The sequence below is a fragment of the Mirounga leonina genome, unplaced genomic scaffold (genome assembly GCF_011800145.1).
Source record: "Mirounga leonina isolate KUSES-001 unplaced genomic scaffold, KU_Mleo_1.0 Mir_53, whole genome shotgun sequence".
Taxonomy (NCBI): Eukaryota; Metazoa; Chordata; class Mammalia; order Carnivora; family Phocidae; genus Mirounga; species Mirounga leonina.
Window position 1 is genome coordinate 65,022,624 of NW_023270807.1, and position 23,547 is coordinate 65,046,170.

The 23,547-nt window shown below is 40.5% G+C and overlaps 1 protein-coding gene across 1 annotated transcript in view; it reads left to right on the plus strand.

Moving 5' to 3' along the window:
* The window catches only part of LOC118001347, a 138,817-nt gene that overhangs the window by 53,103 nt on the left and 62,167 nt on the right, over positions 1-23,547 (plus strand). The window contains exons 18-25 of the mRNA XM_034991442.1: positions 85-178; positions 1,131-1,268; positions 7,560-7,717; positions 8,663-8,774; positions 10,104-10,153; positions 11,316-11,492; positions 20,277-20,394; positions 23,087-23,252. Of these exons, the coding sequence (XP_034847333.1) occupies positions 85-178; positions 1,131-1,268; positions 7,560-7,717; positions 8,663-8,774; positions 10,104-10,153; positions 11,316-11,492; positions 20,277-20,394; positions 23,087-23,252 (1,013 nt within the window). The remainder of the gene's footprint in view (positions 1-84; positions 179-1,130; positions 1,269-7,559; positions 7,718-8,662; positions 8,775-10,103; positions 10,154-11,315; positions 11,493-20,276; positions 20,395-23,086; positions 23,253-23,547) is intronic.

The window sequence follows — 23,547 nt, forward strand, 5'->3', positions numbered from 1 at the left end:
CACATATGGTTTGGTCCCATCAGAATGGGCATCTCTTGACTAACGCCATGGTACAACAGAACAATGTCATGTTTCTTCTTGCAGATATTCTCCTACTACTCTTGTCTTAGCCATCTCTGAGGTGGATGATAACCAGGTTGGCAAGTTTAGCTTTTATACAAAGGAAGCCATCCTTAAGGTAAATTTTTTTTTTTTTTAAAGAAAACTAAAGTAAAATTAAGCAATTTGCTCATGTATTTCTTTACAAATCATCATATTTAATTCATACATTTGGCTCCCATGTAGAAGAAAAGCTTCCAACTTCATAAATAATGATGATAGCCTTGTCTTATTTGTTGTGCATATTGGTCTGGTTTGAAACATAGAGCCTGCAACACCCTTGCAATAACTTCTGTTAGGTTTTAAAAGGAAGCACTTGTAGTGAACCATCTTTGTACCAAGTTTTTAAAACATGCACCTATTATTGGAGCTTTTATCTGATCTTCTTAAACTTGGTACTGTTATTTTCCCTTTCCACTCAGATGAATCTCTTTGCTTCTGTGTGTGTATGTATAGGTTTGTATTTGTGTTTTTTTTTATTTTTTAAATTTATTTATATATGTATTTTTAAGATCTTATTTACTTGAGCGAGAGTCGGAAAAAGCACGAGCAGGGGGAAGGACAGAGGGAGAGGGACAAGCAGACTCCCTGCTGAGTGTGGAGCCCACTTCGGGACTCAATCCCAGGACCCTGAGATCATGACCTGAGCTGAAGTCCAATGCTTAACTGACTGAGTCACCAAGGCGCCCCTGTGTGTTTATTTTTTAAACATTGATCTAATCTTGGCAATTTTAAAAGGCTGCCACTGAGCACGTTTGCTAGTTCATCAGAGCCAACTCATCCTTTTCTGACCAGAAACCTGTTGGTGTCCAGCTACAGAGCAAATCAGGCCTGGAGGGTGCCTTCCGGGATGAAATGGTGCTTAGAGAGAGACCAGATTCAGTCCTGTGGCTGAGGAACAAGGATCTCAGCTCATCCTGCAGTTTGATTCATATGTTTACATGTTAAATAAGTGGTGATCTGAAATCCCCAACTTCATCTCTTTCTTTCTGGCAGAAATTCCTAATATCTTTCACATTTTCTTCCTTTAGCTCTTATTCCATTCAGGAGTGGAAAATATGCAAGTGACCCTTGCATGCCAAGCAGCTCAGAAAAATGCCTTGATGGTGGCTGTCCAACAGGCATCCTTCTATCACACGCCCTGGTGGGGCTGTCCTGCTGATGTGAAGGTCAGCCGATAAGATAGAGAAACCTGAGGCATGTTACCACTATGACAGCTGATGCCAGGCTACCCATACTGCGCCTTCTTCCTTTTAGCCTGCCCCCTCTCTCCTACCTTCTTTCCTTCCTCCCCTTCTCCCCTTCTCCCCTTCCTTCCTTCTCTTTCTTCCTTCCTTCCCTTCTCTTTTATCATTTTATCTTGTTTCCTTCCCTCCTTCCTTCCTTTCCTAATGTGAAGTCAACACATGACCAAATCCTTACTGGGTCTCTTAATTTTTAGTGATTTGCTAACAATTTTTTCTTTGTATGTAACTCTATAATATTGGCTAGCTAGAATCAGCCAGCAGAAAATATCGTGTTCTTCCACCTCTACCCTTTGTAGACAAATGATTTTATTGTTTTCTGTTTTATTCTTCCTGCATTTCTTTTTGCAAAAGTAAAAGGAGACATTTGTCCCTTCTTTTTTCTGCAAAAGGTTACACATAATGTATAACACTTCCCCCCCCCCCCAGATTTCTTTGGTTGTTATTGAGATATAATTCACATAACATAAAATTTACCCCTTTAAAGTATATAATTCACAAGATCTTGTAACCATCACCACTATCTAATTCCAGATCATTTTCATCACTTTCAAAGGAAATCTTGTACCCATTAGCAGTCACTCCCCATTCCACCCCCTTCCCTCAGCCCCTAGCAAATAGTAATCTACTTTCTGGCTCTATAGATTTGCCTATTCTGGACATTTCACATAAATGGGATCATTCAACAAATGGCCTTTTGTATCTGGATTTTTTCACTTAGCATGTTTTCAAGTTTCATCCATGTTGTAGCATGTATCAGTACTTCATTCCTTTTTATTGGTGAGTAATATTTCATTATATAGATAGACCACATTTTGTTTATCCATTCATCAGCTGACAGATATTGGGTTGTTTTTACGTTTTGGCTATTATGAATAATGCTGCTATGAACATTCATGTGCAGGTTTTTGCAAGGACATATGTTTGTTTGGTTTTTTTTTAAGATTTTATCTTTTGACAGAGAGAGAGCAAGAGAGGGAACACAAGCAGGGGGAGTGGGAGAGGGAGAAGCAGGCCTCCCGCGGAGCAGGGAGCCCGATGCGGGGCTCGATCCCAGGACCCTGGGATCATGACCTGAGCCGAAGGCAGATGCTTAACAACTGAGCCACCCAGGCGCCCAAGGACATATTTTTTTGAGTTTTGCTAACCCTTGTTAATGTCTCTTTTTTATTTTAGCCCTCCTATTGGGAGTAAAATGGTATCTTATTGTGGTTTTGATTTGCATTCTCTAATTATTAATGACATTGAACATCTTTTCATGTGCTTATTGGCCATTTATATGTCTTCATTAGAGAAATTTCTATTCAAATTCTTTGCCCTTTGTATAAAATAAAATTTGTCTTTTCATTATTTAATTATAAGAGTTATTTATGTATTCTGAATACAAGTATCAGTATATGTATAATTATCAAGTATATGGTTTGCAAATATTTTCTCCCATTCTGAGGGTCATCTTTTCACTTTCTTGAAGGTATCCTTTGGCCAGAAGGTTTTCATTTTGATGAGGCCAATTCATCTAGTCTTTCTTTTGTCATTAATTCTTTTGGTGTCATATTTGAGAAATCGTTGCTGAATCCAAAGTCACAAAGATCTACTTCTCTGTTTTCTTTTGAGAGTTTTGTAGTTTTAGCTCTTGCATTTAGGTCTATGTCCATTTATGGTTAATTTTTGTGTGTAGTATGAAGAAAGGGTCTAACCTCATTCCTTGACATGTGGTGTGCTGTCCCAGCACCATTTGTTGAAAAAACTCATCTTTCCCCATTGAATTGTCTTGACACGAATGTCAAAAATCAATTGACCATGAATGTAAGAGTGTATTTCCTGACCCTGAATTCTATTCCATTGTTCTATATGTCTATTATTTTTATGTTAGTACCCCTGCTGTTTTGATTACTGTAGAGTTGTGTTAAGTTTTGAAGTTAAGAAGTATGAGTTCTCCAACTTTGTTCTTCTTTTTCAAGATTGCTTTAGCTATTTTGAGTCCCTTGCATTTTCATATTAATTTTAGGATCAGCTTGTCAATTTCTGCACACACACACACACACACATAAAACAACATTTGAGATTTTGACAGGGATTGCATTGAATCTATAGATCAGTTTGGATACTATTGCCATCTTAATTCTTCTGATCCATGAGCATGGATGTCTTTTTATTTATGTCTTTAATTTCTTTCAACAGTATTTTGTAGTCTTCAGTGTACAAGTTCTGTACTTCTTTTGTTAAATTAATTCCAAAATATTTTTTCTTTTTATTATGTTATTGTAAGTGGAATTGTTTTCTTTTTTTTTTTTTAAAGATTTTATTTATTTATTTGAGAGAGAGAGAGAGAGCACATGAGAGGGGGGGAGGGTCAGAGGGAGAAGCAGACTCCCTGCTGAGCAGGGAGCCCGATGCGGGACTCGATCCCGGGACTCCAGGATCATGACCTGAGCCGAAGGCAGTCGCTTAACCAACTGAGCCACCCAGGCACCCGTGGAATTGTTTTCTTAATTTCATTTTCAAAATGTTTATTGCGAATGTATAGAAATACAATTGATTTTTGTATCTTGATCTTGTATCCTGCCACCTTACTAAACTAGTTTATTAGTTTTAATAGTTTACTTGTATGTATGTATTCCTTGGGATTTTTAAAAAAGATTTTATTTATTTGAGAGAGAGAGAAAGAGAGCACAAGCAGTAGGGGGAGGGACAGAGGGAGAGGTAGAAGCAGACTCCCCACTAAGCAGGGAGACTGACACAGGGCTCAGTCCCAGAACCCTGAGATCATGACCTGAGCTGAAGGCAGACGCTTAACCGACTGAGCCACCCAGGCATTCCTCCTTAGGACTTTTTATACACAAGATCATGTCATCTGCAAATAGAAATACTTTCACTTCTTCCTCTCTAATCTAGATGCCTTTTCTTTCATTTTCTTGCCTAATTGCCCTAACTAGACCTTCCAGTACAAGGCTGAATAGAAATGGCAAGAGTGGGTATTATTATCTTATTCCTGATCTTAGGGAGAAAGCTTTCAATCTTTTACCACTAATTATGATGTTAATTATGGGTTTTTCATAGATGCTTTTTATAGGTTGAGGACATTTCTCTCTATTCCTAGTTTGTTGAATGATTTTATCATGAAAGGGGTTTGGATTTTATTTACATATACTCTTTTGGACTTTGTTTTTTCACTTAACAGTATATCCTGAAAATCACTCCACATCAGTTCATAGAGATTTTCCCCCACTTTTTTAAACAACAGTATAGTTCTCATGTGTATGTATGTTCACCAGTAAAATTAAACATGGTTTTAGGAAATCAACTTTCCAGGTGGCCTTTTAACATTAAGTCTTATAGATTCTCTACAGCTCACCATATTTACCCCTTATCACATTTCTCAACCTCTATTTATCTATTTCTACTCTTCATGTTAATAGGAGAATCCAAATTTATGAGTATGGCAAGAATACTCATTCCTCGCTTCTACTGCCAAATAGTAATTCCCATAAAAATTAAATACTGAAGTAGAAAATAAGGATAGAGTGAGTTATATTGATTTTTTTAAATCTCAACCCCCCAAATCTTAATTCAGTACCTCCTATAAGTTAGGCTCATCAGATAATACTGAGGCACAATTCCTGCTCCTGAGGAACTTACAGACCAGGGTATATAAGGGGGACAGGCTCACAAGTCGTTTAAGCACAAGGCATAAAAGAGGTTCAACAAGCTATAGAAGGAATTTAAAGAAAAGAAAGGTCACATCTGGGAAAGTAGGAAGGGCAGCACAGAGAAGGGGCATTTGGGAAAACCTGAGGGATGAGCTTTTTTTTTTTTTTTAAAGATTTTATTTATTTATTTGAGAGAGAGAGCATGAGAGGGAGGAGGGTCAGAGGGAGAAGCAGACTCCCTGCTGAGCAGGGAGCCCGATGCGGGACTCGATCCAGGGACTCCAGGATCATGACCTGAGCTGAAGGCAGTCGCTTAACCAACTGAGCCACCCAGGCGCCCAGGATGAGCTTTTTGACAGGCAGAAAGAAGAGCTTTCAGATAACTCAGGCTTGGGAACAATAAAGGGCAGATGGGTACTAGATAAAAATGAGGAGTCCAGCTTGACCACCACTGGTGATTTTCATACATAGTTGACATAAGGAATTCTTTATTCAAGTACTTTAATCTTACAAAGAATACTAATTATATAAAACAGATATAAGTGGGGCTATTCTTGTTAAAATGGAGAGTGAGAGGATTATGAGTCCCTAAGATCCATTCAAAAAGCAAATGTTGAAAGTCGCTAGATTGGAGCACAGGGCAGGAATAGGAAGACATTAGGGTTACATATATTTACATATATGTAATATATATGTATTATGTACATATATTTACATATATATGAATGAATATGTGAATATATATAGTAATATATGAATATCTAGTAATGTGTGTGAATATATAGAAATAATGTGTGAATGTGTGTGTGTTTATATGCTCTCCTACAAGGGTGGGACAAGATGAGGACTGATGGTATAATAAGGAGGAATAAATGATGGAGACAATGAAAGGGAACAAGGGGAAATGAGGGAAGGGAGGAGGGACGGAAAGAGATGAGAGACAGGGAGAGAACAAAATTGTGCACTGCTATCAAAGCAAAGGAGAGGAATGTTTCAGGAAGAAATGAGTCACCAAAGAAGATGTACAGATGGTAAATAAGCACATAAAAAGGTGTTTAACACCTTTTTAGTTATTAGAGAAGTTAGAGTTGTTAGGGAAATGCAAATTAAAACCGCAGTGAGACACTACTGCACACCCATTAAAATTTAAAGGACTGGTTAAAATTTAAAAGACTGACCATTTTGAGTGTTGGCAGGGATGTGGAAGATCTGGAACTCTCATATACTGCTGAAGGGAATGCAAAATGGTCAATCACTTTGGAAGACATTTTGACAGTTTCTTAAAAGGTTAAACATACACTTACCAGGATTCCGCTCCTAGGTATTTATCCAAGAGAAATGAAAACATATGTTCATACAGAAACATACACAGATGTTTATAGCAGCTTTATTTAAAATAGCCAAGACCTGGAAAGAACCCAAATGTCCCTCACCAAGTGAACAGATAAACAAATTGTGGTATATCCATATAATGGAATACTACTCAGCAATACAAACAAATGAATTATTGAGATACACAACAATATGGATGAAGCCATACAAAAAAGAGTATGTACTGCATGACTCCATTTATATAAAATTCTAGGAAATGCATTCTAATCTATAGTCAGAGAAAGCAGAGAACAGTGGGTTGCTTGAGAAAGGGGGCTAGATGGATGGGATGGTCATTCTGATTGCAGTGATGATTTCATAGTTGTATACATATGCCAAAACTTATCTAATTGTACACTTTAAATATGTGTTGTTTATTAAATGTCAGTTATATCTCAGTAAAGCTACTGTTTTTAAAAGAAGATGAAAAAAGAATAAGAAGTTGAAAGTTGATAGAGTTAAATGTAGAGGGAAGAACCAGAAGAGCAGGGATTACAATGAGGCCATTTGACATTCTCAAAAGCTCATTGCTGACTGAGACAGCAGTTCTAGTGGGGTTGAAAGCAAGACTTACTTGAAAGCAAGGCTTTCAGAGTGAAGGAGTGAGAGGGTGATAGAAGGATAGAAGCAGTGTGCATTTATTGCTCCTGTATCAGTCCATCTAGGCTGCCACAACATAATACCATAGGAAGTTTTGCTTCCACATTCTCTCACTCCCCCGCCCTTTATCATTACCTTGTTCATGGCAGCATATATAGCCTACCTCCATTGCTTAGGCTGAACCACAGTGGGTACCCTGCCTCAGTTTCTCAGACCTTGCAGCCATGAAGTCCATCAGCAGTATTTCTTGAGAGGCCACTCTGTACAGAGCATGCCAACTAGCTATCTTGTAGAATGGAGAATTTTTTTCAGGGTAATTTAGACAACTGTACTTTATTGTAGAAATAGTTACACTTAACTGCCTCACCCCCATATTGTGCAAAATCTCTCTTCCCTTCCCTCTTGTACCCTGTCCTCTCCTCTGCTCTGTTACCCTTCTCCTCTCTTTCTTCCACTCCAATCCATCCAGACCCCACACACTTAAGCATTTTACGTGTATTTGCGGTCAGTTGCAACTGTGAGATCATTTTGCGGCCAGTACTACAGGACTTACAAATCCAACAAATTTAATTCACTTTGGTTTAAAACATTTTAGGAAATAACTTCAGATCTGAGAAATTATGGTGGAATGGGTCCAGCCAGAAGAAGAAATTCCAGAATTGTGAATGGCATAGAGAACTTACTGTTAGCCCCAACTCCAAAAGTGCCAGACACCCTTACTCATCCTTCAGAAAGATTCCAGCCTACCAAAAGGTACTACCCTAGGGGTTTGTTTAAAATAACAAAAGTGTCCTCTTTTAAGTCAATTAATAACAGATTGTGGGATTGAAGGATGCCTAAATTCCCAAAGTGACCAGCATGTGTTTAATTTTTAAGACCTTGTATGAAGACAGAACACAAGGAAGAAGAATATGGGCCTCTCCAAATTTTCCATGTTTATCTTAGACTGAAAAGCACGGAACTACCCCTCACTATTCTAACAAGTGTTTTATCAATGCTTAGGATAATAAGGTGCTGCATTATCAGAGAGCTAGAGCCTCTACAGAGAGATGGCTCTAAATCAGGAATGTCCTATAATGTCCCGATCTCTCTATCATGACAGAGAAAGGAGATATTTGTATTCTGTAATAAATATTCTGAGTATTTCCAATGATAGTTTAATTTAATTCTGGCAAATTTAAAATGTAAAAAACAAACAAACAAACAAACAAGCAAAACTACTCTACTATCCAAGATGTCATCAGTCTGACATATGGCCAGAGTTCAAATACCCTAAGTTCACATTCCCAACATGTGGATGGAAGATTTAAGACCAATATGTCTAGTCAAGAGGACCCTTGCATGGCTACTTCAGTCCAGGAACCCCTGCAGTAGAGGCCAGGAGGGCACAAAGGGACCTGGGTAGTATAAACACTGAGCCAGGCTCTGAAGTTCAGGACAGAGGAGGAACTGCTGATACATGCTCTAGGCACATGGGGGCCACAAGAAGGGCGGTGACACATCAGCATCCCTAGTGAATATAATCAGAAACATCTGAAGAAGATGAGAACCATGGAGACAGAGCCACCTGCTCTCCTTTTGTGATGCCTAATACTCAGCCCCAGGTTTCCTGTCCTCCAGGGAGCTCTTGTGTTGTCTTTTTATTATATGTACACTTACTTCTTGCCTTGGGCTCAGATGTCTCTGTTCACTTGTCAGGGCTCCGGAGGCTTTTGTGTCTATTCAACTAGAAAAGGTGGGGCTGCGGGACATGATGCTGAACACCTTCCTCCTCAGGAAACAAACCATGGCCAACAGAATGAAGAGCCTTGTGAGTTTAGTGAGAAGGGCTCCCTAAAGCTCTCATTATCTTTTACATTTGAGCAAATAAAAATTCTTAACTTGTAATCTGTTGCTTTCAGCCTATTTGGATAGGACTATTGAAAATATAAAGAACTGTAAAAGGGAATTCAATAAGAAATAGAAAGGAAGTAATTCAAGCTAATTGCAGTCTAGTTTTAAAAATATGCACATTTTTTCCAAGACCACATTTTATTTTGTCACTTTCTAAACGGAACTAGTTTTAGCACCTGCTCTGGAACATTAGCCCACTCTTGAGTGACCCACAGATGTTCAGGGGGTTTAGACAAGGTGAGCAAGGGCTCTTACTATCTAATTCATGTGTTATCTGATTATCCAGATATTAATGACATGTTTCTATTTAAGGATTTTATACTAGCCCAATCTGTTGGAAAATACAAAATTCAAGCCTTTAAGCAGTTCAAAGTATTGCTTAATTTTGTGAATATGGTTTCATTATTCATTAATTTTTTGAGGAGGAAATCACTAGACTAATGCATATTTCTTTGGGAGAGAAATCATAGGTTTACAATCTCTAGGCTTCTTCCCTATCTATGACTGAAAAGGAAAGACTTAAATTTCCCTTAATCCAGTTCTACAAATGCGATGTGAGGGAGGCCAAACTTCTAGACTACTGCTGAGCAATAGTGGAGGCAAAGGACTCCTTTTAATAAGTAATTGAGATATTCAATTACCTTTTTTACTACTATATTCAAAAAATATTGACCAAATGAAAAATTTTATAGCTCATTAACTGCACTTCAGGATTATCCAGTGCCTATCAGATTAGAAGACACAGGACTCCTAGATCATAGACAAAGAACTTTATGACTCACAGCAGAGCAAGTGACATGACCTTTATGTTTGTATCAGTTCTCTTTGCCTCCCAAGTCCCAAGGGGGCAACATGGAGGAGCCTAGATGTATGCAGTGGGTTTTTGTCCCAGTCAAATGACACTGAGCTTAAGGAATCTACCTCTTTTTGTGGCAAGCTTGCTATTTTTCCTGGAGGGAGACGTTACCCGTCCCTCAAGGTTGCTCTTTGCACACAGAACCTTGAGAAATGGCCCAAGTAAAGAGTGGTCAGGGCCTTGCATTCTTGGCATACTCAGCAAGGTGTGCAGGAATGGGAGAGAACCATGGAGGAATATTTCTCAGCAAGTTGGCCTTCAGAAAGAATATCTCAACTCTGTGACCTTTTCCTACTTTAAGTTTGCTATAAGTTTGTATACATGTACTAGGATGGAGAGTTTTTATAGCCAACCATCTAATAGAAGAACTATCATTCTCTTTTATTACAGGATGAAATTGGTAAAGTCAAGAGAGACGTTATAGTTGAATATTGTCAGAAGTAAGTATGGTATATGTGCACAACATACGCTAATTTCTCTGAATTCAATAAACTGCAGTGTTATGTAGAAATCCAGACAATGAGTCAGGTGGTTTTCTTAATTATTTATTTATTGTTTTCTACCAAACATTTATTTATTTACATATTTTAATTTAAATTAAATTAATTAACATATAGTATATTACTAGTTTCAGAGGTAGAGTTCAGTGATTCATCAGTCTTATATAATACCCAGTGCTCATTACATCACATGCCCTTCTTAATGTCTATCACCCAGTTACCCCATCCCCCACCCCTCTCCCCTCCGGCAACCCTCAGTTTGTTCCCTATGATTAAGAGTCTCTTATGGGGGGCACCTGGGTGGCTCAGTCAATTAAGCATCTGCCTTTGGCTCAGGTCATGATCCCAAGGTCCTGGGATAGAACCCCACATCAGGCTCCCTGCTCAGTGGGGAGCCTGCTTCTCCCTCTGTGCGCTCTCTCATCTCTCTCTCAAATAAATAAATAAAATCTTTTTAAAAAGAAGAGTCTCTTATGGTTTGTCTCCCTCTCACTTTATCTTGTTTTATTTTTTCCTCCCTTCCCCTATGATCCTGTTTTGTTTCTTAAATTCCACGTATCAGTGAGATCATATGATAATTATCTTTCTCTGATTGACTTATTTCACTTAGCATAATACCCTCTAGTTCCATCCATGTCATTGCAAATGGTAAGATTTCTTTTTTTTTTTTTTTGATGGCTGAGTCATAGTCCATTGTATATATATACCACATCTTCTTTATCCATTCTTCTGTTGATGGACATTGGGCTCTTCCCATAGTTTTGCTATTGTGGACATTGCTGCTGTAAACATTGGGGTGCAGGTGCCCCTTCAGATCACTAGGTGGTTTGTTTTTAAATAAACACAGTTTTCTTGGATAAAACCAAACCAAACTATTCTCTGACACATAGAAGAGTATCAGAAGTGAAGGATGGGAGGTGCTTTGAAGAGGTTCATGCCTCTGCCTTCAGGCAATAGCAACCTGACCCAGATAGAACTTTCTTCTTGATGAGGTCCTCTATTATCTTTGAAAGATCTTTTAGGGAAGTAGATCCTTCTGAGAAGGAATGGAATGGAATAACTTTGATTCACTTTGTGGACATCATCTCTTCTGACTTTTCAGGTTCAACTGCCGTATGTCTCACTATGCTCTTCGTGGTCAGATTATGGCATACTGCAATAGCCTGAGAGCCCTGCTGGAAGATTTCCCTACCATCAGGGACACCTTTTTCATGGTGGGGCAACCACAAGAAAAGAAAGGGTTGAGAGACTCCAAGGAGGGCCTCAAGGCTGACCCCAGGTGTGTAATTTCCTTTAGAGCTTTTTACTCCCCCTCCATACCCTACTCCTCCTAGGGAAGAGGGAGGAGGCATGTTAAATTTCGTATGGGAATCTTGCTTTCTTTACTGCATTTGACCTTGATCTTCTGGTTCAGAAGGGCAAAAGAAAGAGCTAACACTCTAAGAATAACACTATCTTTGTATTTGAACCCAGAAGAGGTTCTTTGTTTATGGGCTGTTTCACTGCTTTTTTAATCTATGCAGTTTTGTTTTCTCCTGGAGAGTCCAGAGATTTCCATCAGTCACACCCTTTTACATAAGCCGGCATCTAAAATAAGCAAACAAATAAGTAAACTTGATCTTGAGCTGTCCTGACTTCAAATATTTTACTCAATGGAGCAGAAGAAATAAGAAACACACACACACACACACATTGATGTACCAGTGCCTTAGATAAATCTGCCCTTCTGTATTTCTCTGGCAGAGGAAAAAAAATACATGTAGAGTGATATTAAGTGATAAGAGCAGAGCTGCTTCCATATTTCCTTATCATGCCTTATCCAGTTTTCCAATGTTCTTAACTCAACCTGCCTGGAGTTCACTCACCTAGATGGAGGAGTTAGCATACCTGTGCAGTCAGCGACCACGTTTCCTTTAAAAAAGAAGAAAGAAAGAAAGAAAGAAAGAAAGAAAGAAAGAAAGAAAGAAAGAAAGAAAGAAAGAAAGAAAGAAAGAAAAAGAAAGAAAGAAAGAAAGAAAGAAAGAAGGGATGTTACACAGTTCTGCAGTCTCCAAGGGGGAGCAAAAACATCCTGCAGGGTGAGCTTACTTTCCTCCTAAGGTACAGAGCTTAGTGTTGAGTAATAGTAATACTCAATAAATATGATCATAGAACAGATGGATGAAAGTGAATTGAAAGACCATATGTATCAGACCACTCATTCACTCACTTATTCATTCATGCATTATTCAACCAGCATTTATTTAGTGCTTACTTAATACCAGGCACTTAGCTATGTGCTGGAGTTACAAAGGTAAATAAGCCACTGACTCTGGCAATAAATTCAGTCGAGTGGGGGAAAGCTCTGTAAACAAAAAAGTAACTTCAAAGATTTTAAAGATAATCTGCTAGAGTTATGTGAAATGTTCTGTGAGGACACAAAAGAGGGAGTGTTTAACTGTAGCCTATGGCCTAAGGGAGAAATTCAAAGAGGAGGTGACAGGTAAGTTGGAGCTCACCAAAAAAAATGGGGATGATAGAACAGGCTAGAGAAATCTGGAGAATGAAAAACACTTGAGTTTGTAAGCCCTTGACTAACTGATAGCTGATACCAAAATAATGACCAGTCCTACCTTGATACTTTGATAGGTACCCAGTTTGTGGATACCAGTGTCTGTCTCATGAGCTCAGCCAGTACATTCACTTGGGGAGACTTCCAGATTTACCCAATGGAAAAATGCATTTGAAGGAAGTGCAGGGCAAATACACCTCAGTAGACTGACTATTTTGCTGAAGGGTTTGACTGTACACCTGGTGCCCAATGAGGCTGAAGTGTATCTTTCTCTCCTATGAAACATCACAGGATAATCCTCTAAGACTTCTTTCATTATCTCATCTACCCACTAGCCCAGTCAACCATTTATAAGCCCTATCTGTATTTGGGATCAAATTTTTAGAATAGTTTCCAGAAGTCTAACCACATGTCACTACATTTGTGTTTAGGATAAAATGTATTCAGGAAGTCTGTTTTTGTTTCTGATCTGTTTTATTTGAAGCGCCCAAATAAGGAGGTCAGGAAGGGAAAGAAAAAGAAAAAAAATGTCTCTAACTTGCAGGTCTTGTTCTATTCCTGTATTGTTTATTGTAGATGACTGGGTGTTTCCTAAAGATCAAAAGAAACCATCATTTAAGGGGGATGAGCCTAGAGCCCTAAATCATCTGGTCAGTTATTGTGTGATGATTTCACGGCAGGACTTTTGTCAATAAAAGTGAGTAAAGTAAGTGCTCACCCAGAGCCCAAGTAATAGAGTTAGACAGTGGATGCGCAGTGACTGATAAAGATTCAGTATTTTTTGACTATACCTGTCTCCTACTTCCTAAACTCTCTAGATTTCAACATGTCCCTTTTAATACACTACAGAGAATGAAGCAATAGAGAAAGGAACTTCTGTTTTACGTGGAAGTTTAAAAAAGTATTGTATAAGATTATTTTTAACTCCAAAGTCTGTGATTCCATGTACTGAGTATTAATAAAAATGAACATCAGCCACAAGGAGATAGAGTGGAACGAGTCATGGCCTTGGTGTTAGAATATTTGGACTTTACCCAGCTCAATTATAACTTGCTCCGAGGTTTCAGGCAAATCACTTCTCTTCAGTCTCTGAACGTCAACTCTTCATCTGATGAGTGAGGAAATTGAAGCAACTCTCTGAAGTTAAACATACTAAGATTTTTAGTGCTAGGGTATCTAGAGTTTGATTCCAAGGAATGGAACTGCTGAGGAAAGACTTCCTGGGAAGGGGCCATTTAAGAGTGTTCATGAAATGATAGATGAGACTCACCCCAGGACAAGTTTAACTAGAGATGAAGGGACAGAGTGGGGGAATGATGAGGGTCACGGAAGAGAGAGGTCCTCACTCACCTCATTCTTAAAATATGGAGTTGGGTTAGGTCGAAGATAAAAAATAAGTTTTCCTTCAAATATCGGTTCTAACAATTAATGCCCTGCTGAGGATTCTGAGCCATCCCAAGCTTATGAGAGTGTTCTAATTGATTGGCAATGTCTGTCACGGCCAAGGACAGGGGCAATGTGGCCTCCCTGTTTGTGTTTGCCATCCCTTGACCAGAAAAGCCCCATGAGTTCTGTAGGTTTAAAATTCTAAGATGCTATTTAATGCTCTAAAGGCTGTAATGTACTGTGTTTAGTTTTAACAGAGACCACATTATCCTCAAACCAAAGTCTCTATAGAAGAGGAGCCAAGAGTTCTCCCAAGAAGGATGCCCCTTGAGGCCTTCTTGCTTTTCATGGCTCCAGAGGAGACTAGAATCTGGAGACTGGGATGATGCTTGGCCACATTCCAAGAGCAGTGGTGTCGGCTGATTGAGGAGTGAAGAAAGGAGAGAGAGGATATTCACATTAATCAAACCCTTACAATGTGACAGGTAGAGCCACCATGATCCCATCTGGTGCTTTATGCACATTAAAAGAAGGCAAGCCTTCCTCTGGGCAGGTGTAGCCCCGTGCCAGGGTACAGAGTTTGGGAAGTAAAACATAAGCTGGATCTCAGCCACTGCTGGGTGCCTTAGGGCACAACCCAAATAGCAGTACATGGTAACTTTGGTGCCAAGTGCTGTACAGCAATGGATACACATGGTCCTTGCCCTTCAGGCAAGGGGAAATAGGTAATTTTTTAAAAAAGATTTTATTTATTTATTTGAGAGAGAGAGTGAGAGAGCAAGAGAGAGAGTGAGTGAGGGGAGGGGCAGAGTGAGAAGCGGATTCTCTGCTGACCAGGGATCCTGACGTGGGGCTCCATCTCAGGACCCTGAGATCATGACCTGAGCTGAAGGCAGATGCTTAACCAACTGAGCCACCCAGGCGCCCTGGGAAAATAGGTAATTACAGTACATTGTGATAAAGAATAAAATATAATAAGAGTATAATAAAAGCACCCACCAGGAAATGTTAAGTATTATCTAAAGGATTGGGGAGGTGGGGATGGGGAGCAAGGCAGGCTGCAGGGAAAAGGGGATGCTTAACCTGGGACTTAAAGGATGGTTAGTGTTTCAGGTAGACCAGGAAAAAACTTCAGTTCAAGCTGGGAGACTCACAGGTACAATGACACAGAGATGTGAGATAGCACGTGAACTCTTGAGTGGCTCCTACCCAGGGTATGTGAGGATGAGCAATGGAAAGTAGAACGTACAGAACGATGGGCAAGATCCAGACGTCTGGCATTTGCCCTTCAAAGGCAGGAAAAGGGGGAGTAAGATGATTGTTTGGGATCTCATTTAGGAAGCTACTGAAACTGTACAGACAGGAGATGTTTAGGAGGTGAAATCAGTTGGCCAGGTGCTGGATTTAATGGGAGGCTAAAGAAAAAGGAGGGGGGCACCTGGGTGGCTCAGTCATTAAGCGTCTGCCTTCAGCTCGGGTCATGATCCTAAGGTCCTGGGATCGAGCCCCGCCTCGGGCTCCCTGCTTAGCGGGGAACCTGCTTCTCTCTCTCGCACTCTCCCTGCTTGTGTTCCCTCTCTTGCTGTGTCTCTGTCTGTCAAATAAATAAAATCTTTAAAAAAAAAAAAAAAAGAAAAGAAAAAGGAGGAATCTAGGGTTTCACCCAGAGTCTCTGGCTTGGGTAGATAAAAAGATGGCAGTGCAATTATTGTTTCATTGGTACAGAGTTTCCATTTTGGAAGATGGAAAAAAGTTCTGGAGATGATGATGATGACAGTTGCACAACAATGTGAAAGGACTTAATGCCACTGAACTGTACCCTTAAAACTGGTTCCAATGATAAATATTATGTTATGTATACTTACCACAATTTCTTTAAATGAGGAAAAATGGCAATGCCATAAAGAGGAAGAAATGTAGAGAGGGAGATAATGAATCCCAGCTCAGAAGCTTCAGTGGTGAATTTCTTCCAATAACCTCCCATCAGGTCCTGGATGCTCCCTATTCTGGATATTTGCTGCACTTTCTTTCTTTTTTTTTTTTTTTTTTAAAGATTTTATTTATTTATTTGAGACAGAGAGAATGAGAGAGAGCAAGCACATGAGAGGGGGGGAGGGTCAGAGGGAGAAGCAGACCCCCCGCTGAGCAGGGAGCCCGATGTGGGACTCGATCCAGGGACTCCAGGATCATGACCTGAGCCGAAGGCAGTCGCTTAACCAACTGAGCCACCCAGGCACCCTGCTGCACTTTCATATACGGTTGACCCTTGAACAACACAGCTTTGAATGTGCAGGTCCACTTATACATGGATTTGTCTTTTATAAGTACGGTAGAGTAACTGTAAATGTGTTTTCTTTTCCTTATGATTTTCTTAATAACATTTTCTTTTCCCTAGCTTCCTTTATTATAAGAATACAGTATATAATATATATAACATACAACATATATGTTTATCAACTATTGATGTATCTGGCCCACAATAGGCTATTAGTAGTGAAGTTTTCAAGCAGTCAATAGTTATACATAGATTTTCGATTTTGAGGTGGGTCAGCACCCCCTGAACCCCTGTGTTGTTCAACGGCCAACTGTACTTCTTCCACCGTGCTTCTATCATAAATCATGCTTGCACATCTAGCTGCCTCAGAAATGTAAGAACCTTGAGGGCAGTGGCCATCTTCATTTCATATCCCAGGTGTGTACCTCTGCCTTTGACCTTGATTGAAGGGGAGGATGGGGGTGGGGGAAAGAGCCCACAGGAAATAGGAGGAGTTCCAGCCAATGGCCTTTAATTCAATTTTGAAATTGTGTCATCATCTGCTGGCAGGAATTTGGTATGAGGCTGAAAGAAGTCTTGGAATTATTAGAAAAGGAAATGGGCATGAAAGCTGATCAAAGGAAAGAATAAGGGTTGTCCTAGGGTGACACAGCTCAGGCTGGAAACCATTTACTTGTTCTTGCATCAATACAATTAGTGGTGTGATTTCCTCCAGCTGTGCTCAGCAACATGCAACTGGAAGCAGAAAGCATAATAGCTGGAGGGATCCAGAGTTGGGGTTTTGCTAGGTAGGTGAGTAGTGAATACAAGGAAGCAGAGACTGGAAAGTTCTGGTGAGAGAGTAGTTCCTATGCTTGACTGCGAGACCCAGTCTGGGCAGGGAAAGGAGGGAGGTCAGAATGGAACTGACAGATGGAAAGGGGAGACTAGAGGGCTGGACCATGTCAAGGAGCATATTTTGTGGGGATAATGGAGGTTTACTGGGAGTGAATGAGTAAGAAAACTGGAATAAAAGGTTGGGATAGGAAAAGATGGGAAAGTGGGATGTTGAGTTTAAGTCTTTGGAGGTGACATGATCCCAGGTAAGGATAAGGTCTGGAATGTGGCCCCAGAGTGGGTGGCTAAAGGGGAATGGAGGTGAAGGGGGATGATATTGAGCAGGTCAATGAACTTGCAGGCTAGGGAGTTGATGGGCCATCCACAAGGAGGAGGGAGGAATCCCCCTTGTGGGGCTGAGAACCAGGTTATACTCTTGTACTCTGCACCCAGAGCTTGCTGCTACTCTCTCTGTCCTTCCTCAGCAGATGACTGCTCGCTGCAGGCAGGGGTGGAAATGGGAGGAAAGAATGGAAGAGAAATAAAGGATAACACTTGGTAGAGGGCCCTGCGGCTCCGGGGATGTTTGTGCTTCTCTGAGGCCAAGGACTGGTTCAGCCACCCTGCTGCTGCCAGCCCCTTGGCCCTCAACCTCGTGTGCTCGGCCGCAGACCTGGTGACTTTTTATTGTTGATATTTGATGTTTCTTTGGGGCACCTTTGGACATTGTGAACTGAACAATGGAGATAAGACTGGATTACACTGGCTTTGATCTGCTCCAGGATCGTTTGACTTTGTGATTGCTGAAATAAAGGAAATTCTCCAAACTAACACCATCCTTTGTTCCCAAGCTTCAAATTACCTGATTAAAACCCTGAGACTTAAAAGGTAGCTTTAAGGCCAGTGATTCACTTCACGTACATTTTTAATGATTTAAAAAGTCTCATACTCTGAATGATATTGAAAACACACAGCCCTCAGTTAAAATGAATTACATTTTACTTTAGTAACTCCCAGAGACCCAGAAACAATAACAAGAGTCAAAAAACAGCCCTATGATTTCCAAAGTGCCCTCCAGAAGGTGAGAACCTCCCACCTAGAGTCCTTGCTAGGGACAACGGAAGTGGGCATGAAAACCAGGTACAAGTATGGGAGAATAGTGGGATGAGTAGGACCTGAAGAGTAAAGGAGAAGAGAGGCTCTAAAAATGACTCCCTGATTTCTGGTTTAGGGGGCTGGGGGTTGTGGTTCTTTTAACACAGGAGGAGGCACAGGATTGGGGTAGAAGAGGGTAAGGAGTTCAGTTCTTGCCTTGTTTGACTGAGATGCTCTGAAACCCTGTCAGCCAAGAGGAAGCAAGTTGAAAGTGTGGAACTGTGGAGGGGGACCAGGCATGCACAGGTGGATTCAGGTGTCACCGGTGAATGGGTGGCATTTGCAGCCAGAAGAGTGGACACAACTGTCCAGGACTACGGGCAGAGTGGGAAGAGCAGAGGTGGACCCCAGGTTCCCTGGACAGGGGTTGATGTGGCGGGAGGGGTGGCTCCACACCCACGGCACACCTCCTTCCACTGTCTGTCTGTCTGTCTGTGAGGCTTGCCTTGTCTAGCATAACCGAGATGGGTCTGAGGTGGCACTCGTCTCTGGCCTTGCCCTAGAACCCTCAATTCTAAGACATCCTCTCATTAGTGTGTTCAGGTTCCCACTTGTTAACAAATAACCCCAAGGGTTCCTACCATGCCTCTCTACTGGGCCACAGGTGTCCCTTGCCCTCCCCCACCTTTGGCCACTTTGCTTAGATACCCTTACCTTAGCATTCTAATACCAAACTTTGTATAGCACTTCATAGTTTATAAAATACTTTTCACATGCTTGGTACTCGTTTTAAAAATTATTCCTTACATCAATTCTGTGAGTTAGGAATCATTATCCCCATTTTATGTATGAAAAGACTCAGATGGTAGTGCATCTAAGGCCACACAGCTGTGGGTGATGGAAGTTGGTCTCAAAATGGGGTCCTCTGATGCCAGAATCCACACCTGTTAACTGCACATAGCACCATTTTCACACCAGATGAACACAATTAGACTTAAAGCCATCAAACCATTCAAATGGAAAACAGTCCCCTCACCAACCCTCTGTTACAGTGGGCCACCTCATTCCTGAGATGACATAGAAACCAGGTCAAGATGCCACCTTCCCCCAGCGGGTATGCTAGAAAGATCATGGGCTTCCGTTGGTGTGAAGGTTAAAAACAGGCAAAACCCAACAAAATAATCTTTTAATGGTTTATCCATTTGTGGTAAAACCACAAAGAAAAACTTAACAGTGATGAATGTAAAATTCAGGATGGTGGTTTCTCCGAGGGACACCAGGGAGGTGCAAATCAGGCTTCCAAGGAGCCAGTGAGGGGCACCTGGGTGGCTCAGTCGGTTAAGCATCTGCCTTCGGCTCAGGTCAGGTCTGGGATCGAGTCCCACCCACGTCAGGCTCCCTTCTCGCAGGCAACCTCCTTCTCCCTCTCCTCCCTGTTTGTGCGCTCTCTAAAAAAATAAAAATAAATAATAAATAAATAAATAAATCCCAGCTTCATCTCTTAGGAGCTGGGCAGGCAAGCTCTCATAGGGCCTCAATTTCCCCATCTGTAAAACAAAGCAAGTACATTCTAAGGACTTAAGAATTCAGTGAGAAAATGCGTAACCCCCAGAACGGTGCCAGCCACCTCACGTCTTCTCTTTGCTTTCTTACCACACCTTTCCTGCCCTCCAAGCCCACTCCTTCCTCCGACACAGCCGAGGCTAAAAGCAGCCTCCCTGCTCCTCTCTGCAGTTATTTATAACCCGGGCCCCCTGTGAGCGGCCTGAGAAGGAGGCGCGCTGGTCCCGGCTTGGACGCCGGCCTCGGGCTCCTGTGTCACCACAGCCCGGGCTCTGGCGCTGTGGCCGCAGGGCGGTGCTATAAATAGTGCACATCGGGGCCGCCTCCTTTTTCAAGAGAAACGCTGTGCCGACCCCAACTTTCTTTTAATGCCGCAGGAGTTTTCAGCCCCGGCCTCGGTGTTTGCTGTCTGCTGATGGGAAAGTCTTCCTCAATTTATGGTTCCTACCTCATCCTTCTGAAGTGCTGGGTATGTTCAAACCTCTGCCAGAAAAGGTTTGTATTTCTCTCTGTGTGCCAGAATGAAAACGGGCTGGGACTTTTTTATGTCTCACGGTTAAGCATATCAATCACAGAGAACGTCTCTTGTTTTTTTCCAGGGATATCTAGTACCTGAAATCTTCACACAGCTCCCAATATTTTTGCCTGCTTATAATCCTTTCTCTTGGGCCTCATTATTTCCCTGAGTTCTGTTTCTCCCTAGTCACTAATGAACGTTAATTCGAGCTTCCCACATTCCTTATTAATCCTCAATTTCCTCCCACACCCTTCACGAAAATCCCACTCTGCTGCCCCGAAGCTAATGACAGGTCGAGATCACAATCCTAGTAATCAGCCTGTTTTTTGAGGCGTTGCTCTGTGTACCTAATTTACTGTTAGAGGATAATATTGATAACCATAAAAAAAAAAAAAGAAGTAGATCTAGAAATACACAGAGTACTCAAATAAGTATTTTTTAAGTAAAATGCAGTGCTGAAAAATGGCCATTTGGGAATATTCTGATTTTTCTTTAAGTGAAAACCTGTTTAACAACCTAGGTTTCTTACCCTTTTTTTCCTCTGCCCCAGTTTTATTGAGATGTAACTAATGAGGAAATTGTATGTATTTGAAGTGTACAACATGATTTATTATTTTTTTTTAAAGATTTTATTTATTTATTTGACAGAGAGAGACACAGTGAGAGCAGGATCACAAGCAGGGGGAGAGGGGAGGGAGAAACAGGCTTCCCGCGGAGCAGGGAGCCTGATGCGGGGCTCGATCCCAGGACCCTGGGATCATGACCTGAGCCGAAGGCAGACGCTTAACGACTGAGCCACCCAGGCGCCCCTGAAGTGTACAACATGATTTAACATATGTGTACATTGTGAAATGATTACCCCAATTAAGTTAATTAACATATCTATCACCTCACCTAGTTACCTTCTTTTGCATGTGGTAAGAACACTTATCGACTCCCCTAGCAAATTCCAAGTATGCAATACATTATTATTAACTATAGGCACCATGCTGTACATTAGATCCTCAGAATTTATTCACCTGAGAACTGAAAATGTGTACCCTTTGACCAACATCTATCCATTTCCCACCCCTTGGTAACCACCTTTCTATGAGTTCAACATTTTGTTTGTTTTTTTAGATTCCACATATGAATGAGATTGTACAGTATGAGTCTTTTCCTATCTGGCTATTTTACTTAGCATAATATTCTCCAGGTTCATCCCTGTTGTTGCAAATGGCAGGATTTTCTTTTTTTAATGTCTGAATAGTATTCCTCTGTGTGTGTGTTTCAGTTTTTTTATCAATTTATCCATCCACTGGACACTTTGATTGTTTCCATAGCTTGGCTATTATGAGTAATGCTGCAATAGACGTGAGAGTGTAGATAGTCTCTTTGAGATACTGATTTTGGATATGTACCCAGGAATGGGAGGATCAAATGGTAGTTCTACATGCAAAAGAATGAAACTGGACCCCTATCTTTCACCTCTCATAAAAATTAAGTTGAAGTGGATTAGAGACTAAATGTAACACTGGAAACTGCAAAACTCTTGGAGGAAAATGGGAAAATCTCCTTGACATTGGTCTTGGTGATGATTTTTTGGATATAATACAAAAAGTATAGGCAACAAAAGCAAAAATAAATAAATGGGACTACATCAAACTAAAAAGCTTCTGCTCAGCAAAGGAAACAATCAACAAAATGAAAAGGCAACTTACAGAATGGGAGAAATATTTGCAAACCACATATCTGATAAGGGGGTGATACCTGAAATATGTAAGGAACTCCTGCAACTCAACAATAAAATCTGATTTTAAAATGGGCAAGGGTCATGAATAGACATTTTTCCAAAGAAGACAACCAGATGGTCAACAGGTACATGAAAAGATACTCAACATCACTAATCCTCAGAGAGAGGCAAATCAAAACCACAATGAGGAGCACCCTAATGCCTGTTAGGATGGCTATTGTCAAAATGACAAGAGACAGCAAGTGTTGGCAAGGATGTGGAGAAAAGGGAACCCTTGTGCACTGTGGATGGGAATGTAAGTTGGTGCAGCCATTATGGAAAACAGTATGGAGTTTCCTCAAATAATTAAAAATAGAACTTTCTTTCATTGAAGAATTTTAGGAGTTTTAAAATATGTATTATATATTTTATAATTATTAATTATAAAGATAATTATATATTATATATATAAATACTACCTTCTTTAAGTTGGATCGTAATTTTCCACTTTTCCTTCACTTGAACATTTATAGTTAAGATCCAGGGTTTGATTTTTTTTTGTTGTGTGTTTAAACTACATTGATAAATACCTATGTTTTGCTTACATGTATTCCCTCACAGCAGTGGTGTCTGAATATGGGTTCCTGCTAGGAGTTTATCTGTGACCCTTGTAATCTATCAGTGGTCATACAAACACATTTTGCTTTGCTTCTGGTCACCAATGTCTTTAAGCAAAGAGAAACACATTGCTTTAAACCCCTCACTCCAGGAGTTACCTGTCCAAAGGCATATAACCTGTTGATGAATAGGTTTGTTCTGTTTTTCAGATATTATCCTGTATTGTATTGTGAAAATGTTTAATATTCTTGTTTAAAGGTATTATCCCTAATCAATGCTCATATATTTTTGTCTCTTAGAAACTTCTTAAAATGTATTTTTTCTGTTGATTTTACCCACAGGCAGCTTTTCGAGCCTTACAGCTAACTCTACAGCTGTTAGCCTCTCTCCATGACATTGTGGCCTACCTTTTCAGTTTTGCTAAACTTGGAAATTGTCCAACATGTTTTGAATTTCCTCTAAGTGCTAACCCCCTGAAAGGTGACTGGGGAGGAACTGAGGGCATTGGTAAGTGATTAGAGGTGATTCAGATCACCTTCAGGATTCACTTCAAATTCTATGAAGCTCTTTTCTTTCCCCAACTTCACTGAAGTATAATCGGCAAATAAAATTGTAAGCTATTTAAAGTGTACAAAGTGATGGTTTGATATACGCATACATCATGAAAAGATTCCCCCCATCTAGTTAATTAATATGAAGCTCTTAATACTTGGAAAGACAGAACTAAAATATTTTTTTTCATAAATGACAGTGAGAAGAAGGGCAAAGGGCAAAACCTCATGATATACTGTCTCCAAACTAA